At 39.9% G+C, this 14,504-nt stretch overlaps 2 protein-coding genes across 2 annotated transcripts in view; one reads left to right on the forward strand and one right to left on the reverse strand.

Moving 5' to 3' along the window:
- The first annotated feature begins 2,514 nt into the window (after positions 1-2,514).
- LOC136240618 (centrosomal protein of 128 kDa-like) overlaps positions 2,515-14,504 on the forward strand; it is a 30,082-nt gene continuing 18,092 nt past the window's right edge. The window contains exons 1-4 of the mRNA XM_066031629.1: positions 2,515-2,779; positions 2,836-2,891; positions 7,087-7,141; positions 13,194-13,255. Of these exons, the coding sequence (XP_065887701.1) occupies positions 2,597-2,779; positions 2,836-2,891; positions 7,087-7,141; positions 13,194-13,255 (356 nt within the window). The 5' untranslated portion in view covers positions 2,515-2,596. The remainder of the gene's footprint in view (positions 2,780-2,835; positions 2,892-7,086; positions 7,142-13,193; positions 13,256-14,504) is intronic.
- Positions 4,048-6,564, reverse strand: LOC136241208 (short-chain collagen C4-like). The gene is made up of 2 exons (XM_066032394.1): positions 6,292-6,564; positions 4,048-5,448 (listed from the first exon to the last, which is right to left on the reverse strand). Exons 1-2 carry the CDS (start codon positions 6,562-6,564, stop codon positions 4,048-4,050), a joined length of 1,674 nt encoding a protein of 557 aa, XP_065888466.1.

The raw sequence follows: 14,504 nt of genomic DNA on the forward strand, positions 1-14,504 counted from the left end.
AGCAATGGAGTGAGCACATTGTCTACTATTAATCGATTCTCTAGTTACTACTATGTAGAAGGCAATTATATTAAGCCATAAGAAGACATAGAGTAACAATTGTTTTTTGCTTGATCAACAGCAGTTAAAAAGGAATTATAATAATATTATGATGTCAGTGAATTCAGGGTTGTACACAGGTTTTCAAAAGGGGTTTCCGCTGTAGCTAAGTGACTGTTATTATTAGAGTGGTTTATGTTGCCTGACTGCTTTATTAGAGTATCTTAATCTTTTCACCAAAGTTTTTAATCAGAATGATGCTACAAGTGTTGCTATCATGTGAGAAATTATTATTAAACTACGATAAAAGTTTAAAATATGTCTTGTTTTTGTAATAGATTTCATGCAGACTCTGGAAACCTTGAAGTTTCAATTTCTTAATATTTCAAGTAGTGTGTGAAATTCAAAGTGGTCTCCTGAACTCCCCTAGAATTTATTCAGTCTCTATGGTTAACTGAGCTGATTGGAGAGTGTGGGAGCAAACTGAGGAGCAGTGACTGGTGGGATAGGGTAGTAGTAGATGGAAGCATAGCCAGTGTAGACATTTTGAATTAGTTGAGTTTTATTTTTCAAGTTTGTCTTGAATCTTATGATGACCACTTCATACTGTAATCAGTGCTTTTACCTTGCTGTTGGACTGGCCAATTTCCATAGCTAAATTAGATTATCAGCTATCACCTTTTAAACCAGTCTCAAGCTACCTGATCAGGAGGTTTAGCTAAACTAGTTTGAAGTCACCTCAAATCACTTAAGACTGAATCCATTTACACTAAAGGTTAAGAACTGGATTAAAGCACAACTGTAAATAAGCTTTTATATGTGTACATTCCTAGTTCTGTTATGGGGAATGGTTGATTCTGTAGAATTAATGCAGGGCTGTAGCAAGCGGTCCAGCTTTTGCAGAACTACTTTTCAGCCACTTGGAATTTTGTTAAAGATAGAGAGGTAGCTACTCTAATAGAGCAGTCAACACACTCTAATAGAGCAGTCAAATATAGGTTTCAGTTCCCAATCTTACAATTTGCATTGATAATTCCAGTCAGAGTTACTTCCAAATTCAATCTCAGCGGACTAAATTTTCAAAAAGTTCATGTAGGGGGATGCCCACAGTTCCCTTAACTTGGCATGCTACACGTAGCCTGATCCATGACCTCTTTTTTACGCCTTGCTATATGGCTTTGTAATGCATGATGTATGATCAATTAATCTATCTTGATAATGTTTCTATACCACACATTAAGATTATGAACTTTTAAGATTCACAGATGATGTACAAGAATTAACTGTGTTAGAATGAATCACAGGTTGTTTAACCGAGAAGGGCCTATACAGATCCTCAGCCAACTGCAAAATGAAATTCTTTAAGAATCAGAGATGCATGTATGGTTTCCTAAATTTTAAATAGGCTAAAGTATACTGTACTTACTAGTAATGCAGCCACGTATAATTATGCAATGCCATTGTGTGCCTAAAATTAGCATTTGAAAAGGAATTGTGTACAGAGAGCTTTTTTACAGCTTAAAGATGTAGGTGTGCTCCAAATAGTAATGTAACAGTTTCACACCTCAGATCAAAGGAGCCACCTGGGCTACATTTCATGTGTGATCCAGCTAGCTGGGCATGTAGCCAGGCTACAACTGGGCAGTGATTATATAGATGTTGAGGCCGAAATCTTTTGTGGGGATCGGTTAATACTCATGTGATTAGGATGCACAGCTTAATTGGATTTCGCCATGAAAACCACTCAGATGGAAGTGTTTTTGTTTCCCTCACCAAGGTTTCTAAAATTATGAAGAACTAAGGGTGTAGTGCCTAACCAACCTTTTCTTTAAAAAAAAACACCAACTTAGGCAAGGTGTTTCATTATAACCATGTGCACATTATATTTTTGAAATCCACAATCCAAAACAAGTTTTGATAACTAGGTTTTAAGTATGTAGCTACATTAATGTTTGCTACGTAAATGCTACACAGTGAATGTGGTTGAAGTCTGAATAAATTACTCAGCAAGTTTCTAGCTGAGGTTTCTAGTCTAATATGCCAAGAGGTTTCTTTGTGATATTGGAGCCCTCATTAAACCAGTACCAAAAATCAAAGCATAGCTACTATGCACACCATCTGCGAGCTAAGGCTCTGCCATGTAGGAAGATCTTGTACCACCATTTTCCATGGCCTCAAAGCGATTTTATGTCATAAATGATTCTTCCTGCTTTCTTGCAAACTGGGTATTGACAAATTTCTTTTTGATGTCTTGGTGCTTTTGTAGCACTCGGTAGCAAAACAGTGCACTGAGACATATACACACACCCATTTGGAACCTCTCGTGCATTTATATACCACAAATTAACTCCAGATGCCTGAGGATATGCATATAAAATTATACATACTCACACACCAGCCGGCTGCTTCGCGCGCCCAGAAGTTACAAGTGCTCTGTACTTGAAGGCGCACTCAGATATTAGGCGCATCATAATATGTACACAAAGAGCTGCTGTTGTGGGCGTGTCCCCTTTTTAAATGTGTAGAAAAGTGACTTAAGCGTGATCATGATAACGAGATGAGTAGACGAGTTCGTAATGACCGGCGCAGAGTAGTTCTACAAACCGAGCCGTCTATAGTACGGCAGGTGAATGACTTGACACACACCCTGCACGAAACAGATAGGAATATGGCCCGAAACGAGGAGCTCCTGTCGGATTTTGTAGAAGTCACCAGAGAACAAGACGATGAAATTAGTCAGGTACGCTAGGAATGTTACGTATTCCTTTGTATTATCCATTAACACCATTACTGTAGCTAAGGGATGATCTTAACAGATCTAAACAGCTATTAACAGAGGAAAAAATGAAAAGGTGACAATCAGAATAGACTGAATGTATGTATTGTGTGGGAGAAGAGGGGCTAGTTTAAAAATGTTTGTGATCCCAGGCAAAGTAACTTTGATAATTGGTTCAGTATCAAAAAATGTGTAACTAGCTACTCAGCTAGTATGTTAATGTCCATTACACAATGAAATGTACATGTGCTATATATGCATCAAAGCTATGGCCTTCAAATATCACTGTAATTCAATAAGCTGTCGTGGTATATTAAATTGCTATATTTTTGGTTATTCTGTTAGCTGACCATGGTGAGTATTCTGACATGTATACGCACTAACCTTGAAAAATTAATATGTTTTACATAAACATTATGAAGACATCAAGTGCAATTTAAAGTTCAGTTCTGGAGTGCATACAGAAAAAGACAGCAATCCAAGGGTAGGTATGGCAGTGATCCACCCTTTCCTTCTACTGTATAGAAGAAAAATTGTTGCAAGTGCTGTCAGAATTGTGATTGGTAAAGATTATATTTGTCACGCATCTAATAGCCAAAGTATTCTGCGATCCAGCCTTCTGGACAGGTGTAGTTTCCAGGTATCATGTAGGTTGCATTTCTTGTAGGAACATAGTAAACAACACTTGTAATGCCTGTTTGGTGTGAGGTACTACTAACATGATTTGTATTGTTATCACTACTGGAGATTTCGTCCATGAAAATCCAATGAAGAAAGATGTGCAACCTGTGAAAAGTAAAGTTTTCATTGGGTGGCCCCAATGAAATTTTATTTTTATAGCCTTTTCATAGGATAATTTAGTGAAAACCCAATGAAAAATGACCACTGAAAACTGTGAAACTGCTTTTCACAGAATTTTCTTTTTATTGGTTTTTCAGTAATTTGCCCATTAAAATGCTATTTCATTGGTGCCACCCAATGAAAACTTTACCTTTCAGAGGTTGATCATTGGATTTTCATGGACAAAATCTCCAGTAGTGTACACTCTGCATGAAGGCATTGTAGTCTGCTACGTACTTTGACTGATTCAGAAGTTATAATAAATGTTTAAAACTAGTGTATGTATAAAATTTGTAAAACCAATACTACGTACATTGTATAAATTAATATGTGTTTACAAATTAATATGCATTTCTGTTAGAAAAATCACACACTAACTGTTACTACTCAGTCTACCTAGTGCAAACAGCACACGACAGCTCTTTGGTCTGCTCATAAGGAGGACATGGTAGTGATCCACAAACTCCTTCCACTGGATAGAACAGGACACCATTGTGGTCTTGGCTTGAACTATTAACTGACTTGAGGCTTTGTTCAATACAAGTGAACTGTGATCGACGATGAGTATTATGTTGACTCATTAGGTAACCGAAGTATTCTCTGGTCCACCCTTTTGGGCAGATATACTTTGCTGGTATCATGTAGACTGTATTTCTTGTAGGAACGTAACAAACTGTACAGGGAACATCTGTGTCCTGTGTGCCTCTCACTAATCCATTTGTCCCTTCATACTCAGCTCCATACATATAGGCTGCATTCTGTGCTCCACTGACTGTCTTGTAGTAGTTTGGGTCTAGTGGTAGACATTGTGGATTACTGCCACCTCCTTGATTATAACGTGCTCCTCCTGTTCTGCCGGTGTATACCAGTTCTGTTCCAGTATTTGGACAAGTGGTACAACCCCAACACACATACACTATTCCACTCTTGCATTCTCCCTTGGATCCATGAGGTCCTTGTGGTCCACTTGGTCCTGGTGGACCGAATGGTCCTATGAAGCCTCTTAAACCCATTGTTCCCTTCTCTCCCTTCTCTCCCTTGAATCCATTAAGTCCTGGTGATCCAGGTGATCCCGTAATACCTTGTCGTCCTGGCACACCTCGGTCACCTGCTGCACCTTCTCGACCTGGTACACCTGCTGCACCATCTCGACCTGGTGCACCTGCTTGACCATCTCGACCTGGTGCACCTGGTTGACCATCTCGACCTGGTGCACCTGCTTCACCATCTCGACCTGGTGCACCTGCTTCACCATCTTTACCTGGTACACCTGGTGTACCTGTTGTACCATTTTGGCCATCAAGTCCAGGATGTCCTGGAAGTCCACGTGGTCCTCCTCGGCCTCTAAATCCTTTTGTTCCATTCATACCAGGTGGACCTGGTGAACCTACTGGACCAAGAAACCCAGTCTCTCCTTTGGGTCCGGGAAATCCTTTTTCACCTTTAACTCCTTGTTCCCCATTAAAACCATCTCTCCCTGGTGCTCCTTGTGGACCTTGCGGGCCTAGTAGTCCATTATTTCCATTTGGACCAGGTGCTCCTATTTCTCCCTTGGGTCCAGGAGGTCCAGCAGTCCCATTCACACACACCATTCCATCTTGACAAGCACTTCCTGCCTCTCCCTTAGGTCCTGAAAGTCCAATCATTCCTTTGGGACCACGAAACCCGTCTCGTCCATCTCGACCATCTCTCCCTCTAAGAAGCTCCAGTGTTTTGTCAGTGGACCTTTTATTTATGCCGTGTTGAACAGTGTTGTTTGTAACTAAGGCTCCATTAGTAGACTGATCGTTGTTCTATAGATAACAATATGTGACCGGATCTGCGAAAACCCAGCATAATGGTGCATTTTCAAAAATATTTATATTCTACATAGCCTAATGTAACGTTAATTGGATGGCTGCAGGTTTGAGGCTGCCCAGGCCCAGTCATGGATTTTTTCTTCTTTCTCCTACTTTTCAAACATACTTAGTGAAGTTAATATAAACATCTTAGGCCTTTATAAGGCCTTCTGGTATACAGGCTCTGCCTTTACCAAGTACTTTAATCATAATCATAATCATAATGTATGCTCTGGTGAAGTTTAAGCCTTGTATGCTAATAACTTTTGGAGTTACAGCCCTAGAAAGTATAGTAGCAACAACAGAATGATCAATTTGTACAGTAAGTATAAATTATAGGCACTTACAAAAACGGTTGTAACTTACAAATGCAGAGTTGCAAGTTACGCCATTGTGTTCACCATGAATAGGGGAATTGTTGGGTAGGTTTTCTTTGTATCACCTTTCTTCACTACATACAGACGAAATACGTGAAGAAAGATTGATTGTGTACGCATGATCGCTTCGATGTGACACAAACAAATGCCCATAACTCACGTATAGATCTGTTGGTCTACTGCAGTGAAACAAAGATTTCGAACTCTTCTTGAGCAGGCAAATAAGATGATATCTGAGTTTTTATCTTGAGACTTTTCTTCACATAGAAAAAGATCATTTAAAAAGTTTATGATTTGTTTATGAAAAATGCAACCTATTTTAATAAGTGGCTTATACTGTAAATTTAGGTCTGTGCTATTATACCAGATTTCCACAGATCCAATCACATACGTATGGTTATCGTACAAAGGTGTAGCTTACTTTTAGTAAGAGCTGGTTAATTTGTAGTTGAGTAAACACTTTGTTTTGTTCTTTGACAGATTCTTTAAGTTGCTGTATAGTCTCTCCCTGTACCTCAATCTTTATTCTCTGCTCCACTATGTCTTGTTTTTGTACCATCATTTGTGCTCTCAATTCAACCAGTGATGACTGAAAATACCAGCCATTTGCTAGAACAATTCCCAACAATAATAAACTAAAGGAAACTAGTGCCAGTAACAAACTATAGTTGAATCCACTATTAGTAGCAGCCATCTTCATTGGAGCTACGCACGAATACTCTATACTATAAGGATAAATTTAGTTTATTCATAGGGATAATGTGGAGGTGTGTTTGTGGTAAAGTGTAGGAGACTTACTTTAATTACACTGTATTCATGAGTGGATGTCTAGCATAACAATAATTTCCACATTCCATAACCTTGCTGTCCACTTTGTGGGGATAGCTTAGCTATATAGAGCAAAACTACATGCAGAGTGCATATCAATTATTTTGATTACTGTATCAAAATACTAATTATCCAAATGTATACATGGTGTTTGTCCAATCTCTCTGACTATCCTCTCCCTTTGTAGTAACCTTACCATTTTGTGAATAGTTTTACTTGAGCCTTAGATCTCATGTGACAGACTACACCAGTGGAGAATGCTTGTGTTGCATCGCTTGGCATTTACAACTTGTTGTACATTTATAATGATCATATTCTATTATAGTCAAAGCTCCTTCTCTGCTTCATATATGATTTAAGTGTGTTAGGTGTCTTTTTTACTATGCAGGGTCTCACATCGTGATGGGAATGCTGTACGTTTTGTCAGTAATGGCTCAGCCCAGGTACTCATGTGTGTATGCGTGTTTATTTAATTGTATATGTGTGTATGTTTGTGCATGCTTGAGTGGTTGATTGATTTATGTGTGTGCGTGTGCATGCGTGCGTGCGTGTGCATGCGTGCGTGCGTGCGTGTGTGCATGCGTGTATGTGTGGAAGCAGCATAGCTAGCCAAGTGACTAGAGAATTGGCCTGGTAATTGAAAGGTTCCAGATTTGATGCTTTTTGTTATGCCAATTTGTTGTTGTTGTTCCGTGAACAAGAAACTTTACTCACATTGCTCCAGTCTACCCGGCTGTATATTTTGGGGACCTGGTAGCCTGGTGTCATTTGAGGAATCAGCCCACCCTGCTATAACATCAATGGGTACCTGGTGTTTACTACGGAAGCGAATGCCAACTGTCCCTGTCTCATATTGAGTGGTGTTGGGGTTGTTGTGGAACTTTGAGATCTGCGACCTTTCTCCATGAGATCTGGGCAGTCCTCTTGTAGGTTACTAGCCCAGGATTCGCCTGCACAAGACTCAAGCATCTGAGTGGTACACAGGCATTCTGGTGCTGGTTTGCTGGGTGTAATAGCTGTGTTTCGTATGGTTGCCATAAGCTTTGCTTGTGTGTGTGTGTGTGTGTGTGTGTGTGTGTGTGTGTGTGTGTGTGTGTGTGTGTGTGTGTGTGTGTGTGTGTGTGTCTCTCTCTCTCTCTCTCTGTGTGCATGTGTTGGTGTGTGTATTTGTTAAATAATTATTATGACTGGTGAACCCACACATACCGCATCAAAGGAAAGTGCACCCCAGCTATCAACTGTCATCTGAAAAGTGAAGTATCCATTATGCTTCGTTATCAGCTGCATTCAACCCGTTACACAGCAGTACATTTCAGTCATTAAGTCAAGTCACCAAGTCAAGTCAATAAGTCTAAGTCCTTGAAATTAGGTTAGGTAATCCTAAGGCTGTAGCACATGTTGCTGTCAGACCTTCAGTGCTGGTCACTGTAAAGTGTTACTAATAAAATCAATAACTGTTCATAAAGCAACTCTGTAATCAAAGTAACCACTATGAAAAATACCGACGATCTCCATTATGAAAGGAAGCCATCACGTGCTACCGCCAAATTGACTGTCAGCAAAGATGAATGGAACACAAAGGAGGACACTGGTATGTTCATGAAGAACGAATTGTACATACTATGGTATCGGCACCTCTCAGGCTGAAGCGACCCTGAACAGTGAAAAAATCAAGCCCATACATAGCCTTAACCATTATCAAGTTGCGCTTGTCTGATGGTATCAGTCATTCAGTTAGTTTCTTTAAAATTAAATTTTATAAAATTGCATAGCATCAGTCAGTCAGTTTCCTTAAAGTTAAATTTTATAAAATTTCATAACATCAGTCAGTCTGTCTGTCAGTCAGTTTCCTTAAAGTTAAATTTTATAAAATTGCATAGTAACTTGTTGAAAGCATTTCAGGTCGGTCTGAAGGCTTGTTCGGGCTTCATTTGCCTAACCAATGGTAGTGTGTAATCACTGGACTGGAATACTGGAATGGACTATTGGACTTTTTTTTTGGTTTTACACATTTTTAAGGGTGGGGTTACTGTACATTTGGGTGACTTGTGACAACATTTCAGCATTGACTGGTGAATATATGATACTATGATACTTTAATCCTACTGTGATAAGCCAAATGGGTTCAATTAAAATTGTACAGTAACCCACCCTTAAAAATGTGTAAAACCAATATAAATGTGAGTCCAGTTGTCCATTCCAGTATTCCAGTCCAGTGGTCCAGTCCAGTGATTAGACACCATTCTAACCAATACTGTCTCATCGTCGTCTGGGAAAACTAAGGCTGGTTTTTAGGGTGTATCCATTCACTGGACTGGACTACTGGACTCACATAAAATTTGCTCAAACATATTTTTTCGACCACAGACACCTTTTTTTCAACCACTAAAAGTGATTACATACCACGCATGGGGCTAAGGATCTCCATGTCTTGTCTTATATTAAGGTTACTGGTTAGGCGCTTAATAATAGGTTATTATTTTTCGATGCACGATAATGGTTGGTGCAATATTGGCACGAAACTCGAGCAGGTGTTAGTGAAAAGGTTGTTAACTTTAAAGCATTGTATAGCCACGTGATAATAGCGGTGGAATCGTACAAAGTGAGTGTTAATAATTTACTGCGGAAGGTAGTCAAGCGTAAAATTAAGTCCTGCAATGTGGTTGAATCAGCGTTTAGCGCTACTGCTTAATGTGGTTATTATTCATCAAAAATAGTAGCTGTCAAGCCAATTAGCACTAGTTTTTTATGGCAGTGTCAATGGGTGGTTATATTATCTAGGTCCTGTCGTGGAGACTTTGTGGGAAAACTGACTAGAAGCTGGTTAATTATCGTATCTTTCAAGGATAATGGCAATTAGTTCTGCTACGGAAATACCGCGAGTGCACTACAGTGCTGTTACAATCGGATAACAACTCAATTATTATTATTATTATTATTATTATCAATTTACCACAGACCGGGAAGGACAAGTACAAAAGGTGTAAGCCTGTACAAGGTACTGTCCTAATTCGTTCGTGACGACCTAGAAATCACTAAGTAATAGCTTATTAATGTTGAATATCATGGTCTGGCTTCCCATGAAACCTGGTTTTTGATGAATAGCAACTCAACAGTTTCGCTGTTTAGTGCCTGCATTTCTGTACAAGCGCATCCCTTGTTGAGTGTATCGCCGCTTTTGGTATTTCTAGTACGTTAATATACCATGTTATTTTAGTGTGTTCTTCCGTACAAAACGGTTAAAACAGACCTATAAGCAAAGCGCCTACAAAATTATTTAATGGGTAACCCGTAACCTTTTTTTAAATGTATTTATTAAGGCTTTACAGCACAAGTGCACCATACTGAAGGTCTGTAAGATGCTTGTTTAAAGATGTTATAGTTTTGGTGGTCTATTTAATGGTATAATTTTGATTTGAACTCTTGTTACACTCACTGTATTTTTTTTGTTTCCTAATATGTGTAACCTTACCTTCCTGTTTGAAAGTGTATTGGGAAGCTTAAATGTAACACTGCATACTCGTTGCTATTTACAAACATTATAAACCAAAGAGCTGGCAAAGCTAGAGTGAATGGGCAGTGATTTCTATGTTACATAATGTAATTACATGGTGTAAAATGTATATATGGTGTGCTATTTTACAAAAGAAACCTAGAGAAAATGGACATGCATTAACGGTGTTAACAGTGCTTGAAAAATTGCTAGCAGTAGGCAAATTATTTTTGATAACGAACTGCACTTAGGTTTTAGTGCAGTTTTTTGTGATCAATGTACAAGTTTTATGTCTCGTGGTGAATTGTGTCAATTTCTAAGATACTTTTTTAGTTAAGTTTGCACGGTGATAAAATGTAAGAAAACAAACAAACAAACAAAAAAAAACAACTTAAGTCCAGTAATCCAGTTCAGTAGTCCAGTCCAGTAATCCAGTCCAGTAGTCCAGTCCAGTAATCCAGTCCAGTAGTCCAGTCCAGTAATCCAATCCAGTAGTCCAGTCCAGTAGTCCAGTCCAGTAATCCAGTCCAGTAGTCCAGTCCAGTAATCCAGTCCAGTAGTCCAGTCCAGTAATCCAATCCAGTAGTCCAGTCCAGTAATCCAATCCAGTAGTCCAGTCCAGTAATCCAGTCCAGTAGTCCAGTCCAGTGAATGGATACACCCCTGGTTTTTGGGTGATGTTTTGTCTTGGACCACGTCTACTCCTTTGTGGTCCCTACTATACAGTACTATCGTACTGTATGGTAGGGACGACGAAGATGTGGGCGTGGTCTACGAAGATAAATCAAGCCAAAATCATCTTTGCAAACCCTTCACGGACACTTGACAGTAATGGTCAGGTATAACCAAACCCAAACATGCCTTCAGAACGACCAGAAGCATTTTCGATTAGGTGCTACGAAATTTAAAAAAAAAAATTATTTTCGCGAATTTTCTATTGCCTCACTGCCTGCCTGCCTGCCTGCCTGCCTGCCTGCCTGCCTGCCTGCCTGCCTGCCTGCCTGCCTGCCTGCCTGCCTGCCTGCCTGCCTGCCTGCCTGCCTGCCTGCCTGCCTGCCTGCCTGCCTGCCTGCCTGCCTGCCTGCCTGCCTGCCTGCCTGCCTGCCTGCCTGCCTGCCTGCCTGCCTGCCTGCCTGCCTGCCTGCCTGCCTGCCTGCCTGCCTGCCTGCCTGCCTGCCTGCCTGCCTGCCTGCCTGCCTGCCTGCCTGCCTGCCTGCCTGCCTGCCTGCCTGCCTGCCTGCCTGCCTGCCTGCCTGCCTGCCTGCCTGCCTGCCTGCCTGCCTGCCTGCCTGCCTGCCTGATGCGTTCAGTCAAGCATAGCGGAAAATTGGCTACAGCTACAGCCTTACTTCTTTGGCGGAAATGCTTCGAATTTCATGGAGATGAAACTTTTAGTATTTTAAATATCCTACAATGTATACGCTATTGCTTACTGATTTTCCTTTGATCCTTCTTTATCGTGGCCATTGCTCATCGGTAGGGCTTCCATATCAATAGGGCTTCCATAATCATTGTGAATACATGTGTTATCGCACCAAACTTTTAGAATACGTTTGTGATTTGACGTTTGGTTTATACAGGACCTATCGTACGTCGTCGACAAGATACACGCGTAAGACATCTTGTTTAGTATTAGTGTGTTTGTTGTTTAGCAGCTAGGTTTAACTGCTTGCGTTTCTAAACGCATTTCTTTGCGACTAACACATTCTTCGCTATTACAGTATTAACACTTCTTTATGTATCCTTGCATGTGCTTACTATTGTCTACACAAGTCAGCAAAACCATATACATACATGATTGGAATAGTCAAATAACTATCTAAAGCTGTTAACACTATTAAGTGTAAAATGCATATACAAAACTTCTAATTCAATGCATGAATAATAATGTATTAAGTGCATAATCTCATAGAAACCCTGCATATTATGTTTTGTCACAATTCCTTGTCAGTTGTCAGTCGCTCCAGCAGCATCGTCCTTAAGTGCAACAATTACTTATTGTGTTCCACCATATTCCTGATCAATGTGTACTGCATAGCTAACCTATGACAGGTACAAAGAAAGCATAGCTTATTTGGTAGCATCATTGTTAACAAAGTTATAGCTAACGAATGTGTAAAAGGTAGAGTAGGGCTTATCATACAGTACAATAGTAACTGTATAGTAGGGACCACAAAGGAGTAGGCGTGGCCCACAAAATAATATCACCCAAACATCAGCCTCAATTTTCCCTTACAACAATGAGGCAGTATTGGTGAGGTATAACTAAACCCAAACAAGCTTTCAGATTGACCCGAAATGCTTTCAACAAGTTCTTGATTAAAATGCTGTGTAACGGGTTGAACATAGCTGACAACGAAGTGTAATGGTAACTTCACTTTTCACACGATAGCTGGGGCACGCGGTGCCTTTTCAGATGCGGTATGCGTGGGGTCACCAGCTATAATAAAATTATTTATAAAAAAGTTAACAAACAAGTACACGAAAAAATTTGGAATTTTCAACTAGAGTAGGGACGACAGTACATTGATAAAAAGTACTGAAACAAGTGCATAGGGATAGTGAACAATACTAAAATACAGTTAAATAATAAGACGTGTTATATCCCTACTGTGCTTAAGATGCCATAATGGAAATGCACAGTAGGGATATAACACGTCTTATTATTTAACTGTATTTTAGTATTGTTCACTACCCTTATGCACTTGTTTCAGTACTTTTTATCAATGTACTGTCGTCCCTACTCTAGTTGAAAATTCCAAATTTTTTCGTGTACTTGTGATTATTGGTGTAGTTATACATTCAGTTTAAACCTGGTACTATACCAAATTGTAGGGGCCTGTACTCCTAATAGCCATCTATAGTTATTGACACAACTTTAAGCTTTGAGACCTCAGTAACACTAATAAAGAAGCTTTGGGGAGTGTATAAATTATTTGCATTTGTTACAGCCCTAACACATGTACCTATTTACTATCCTGGTCTATTGCACTGTTGTGTAGGGACCATTTGAGCAACAAAGGTTGTCTAATGAATTAGAGAGAGAAAGGTTGGCCAGAGAGAGGTGAGGGAGTGTGTGATTGTACTAGTACTATGTGTATAGATTAGTGTTGGGCGATTAACCGGTTTGACGATTAAACCGCAGTATTTGGACAAAGCGATAATCAAACCGCTTAATTTTAACTCTAAGCGATTATCGTACAAGGCGATTATCACAATTACGCAATGTTACGTGTGTGAACAAAAATGGCAGAGAGTCGGTTTGGCTTGTACCTTGTGAAGAAGAGGAGTACTAAAAGCCCTGTATGGCAGCATTTTGGTTTGGTGGCTACGGAAGATGGGGCAGTTATCGAGAGAGATAAAGATAAACCAGTTTGTCGCGAATGTGGTAGATCTGTACAAGCCAAAGGAAGTAACACTTCAAATATCTTTGCGAGCACCACCCACAATTGTATGCAGATATAGAACCGTCTTCAAACAAGTCCAAAGATAAAAGTAGTGATGGAAATGACTCGCAGTCTTTGCAGTTAACTCTAACAGAATTAATTGCACGATCAACGAAGTACACAGCAGATAGTGCTCAAGCTAAGGAGTTAAATCGTGCCATCACTTATTTTATTGCCAAGGACTCAATGCCCATAAGCACAGTGGAGAAATCTGGTTTTAAACATTTACTGCTGAAATTATACCCAAGGTACCAAATTCCTAGTAGGAGACATTTTACTGACCACGAAATTCCTCGCTTGTACTCCCATGTGAAAGACAACATTGTGACAGTTTCACTAAAGGAATCTACTTTCTTTGCAGCCACCACAGACCTGTGGACTAGTGGTAGCTGTCATCCTTACCTAACACTCACTGTACACTTCATCACATCTAATTGGGAATTAAAATCTTATTGCCTAGATACTACTACTATGTATGAAGATCACACAGGCCAGAACATTGCTGATGCTGTACTGGACATATTTGAGAATTGAAAGTTGAGTACAAGTAACCTGGTTGCAATCACAACAGACAATGGGTCCAACATGATAGTAGCATTCAGTACTTTACTGCTTCGTATTAGCTGTTTTGGTCATAATCTAGACCTGGCAATTAACAAAGGCTTACGAAACACTCAAGTTCAACGTGCCATTGGCCGATGTCATTCTTTGGTGGAACTCTTTCACCGTAGTTGGAAGAAAGCTAGGGATTTACGAGAAAAGCAACAAGTCCTCGGACTACCTGAGCACAAACTCTTGGGTGATGTCATAACACGCTGGGGCTCAACCTACCTCATGATTTCAAGGATACTTGAACAGCAGCAAGCA

The sequence above is a fragment of the Dysidea avara genome, chromosome 12 (assembly GCF_963678975.1).
Source record: "Dysidea avara chromosome 12, odDysAvar1.4, whole genome shotgun sequence".
Taxonomy (NCBI): domain Eukaryota; kingdom Metazoa; phylum Porifera; class Demospongiae; order Dictyoceratida; family Dysideidae; genus Dysidea; species Dysidea avara.

Bases quoted from the DNA above. Each gene is read 5' to 3' on its own strand.
- LOC136241208 (XM_066032394.1), bottom strand. From the start codon at position 6,564: ATGGCTGCTACTAATAGTGGATTCAACTATAGTTTGTTACTGGCACTA. The intron at 5,449-6,291 runs GTAAGCTACACC...TGTTATCTATAG, and splicing joins TTAACCAGCTCTTACTAAAA to AACAACGATCAGTCTACTAA.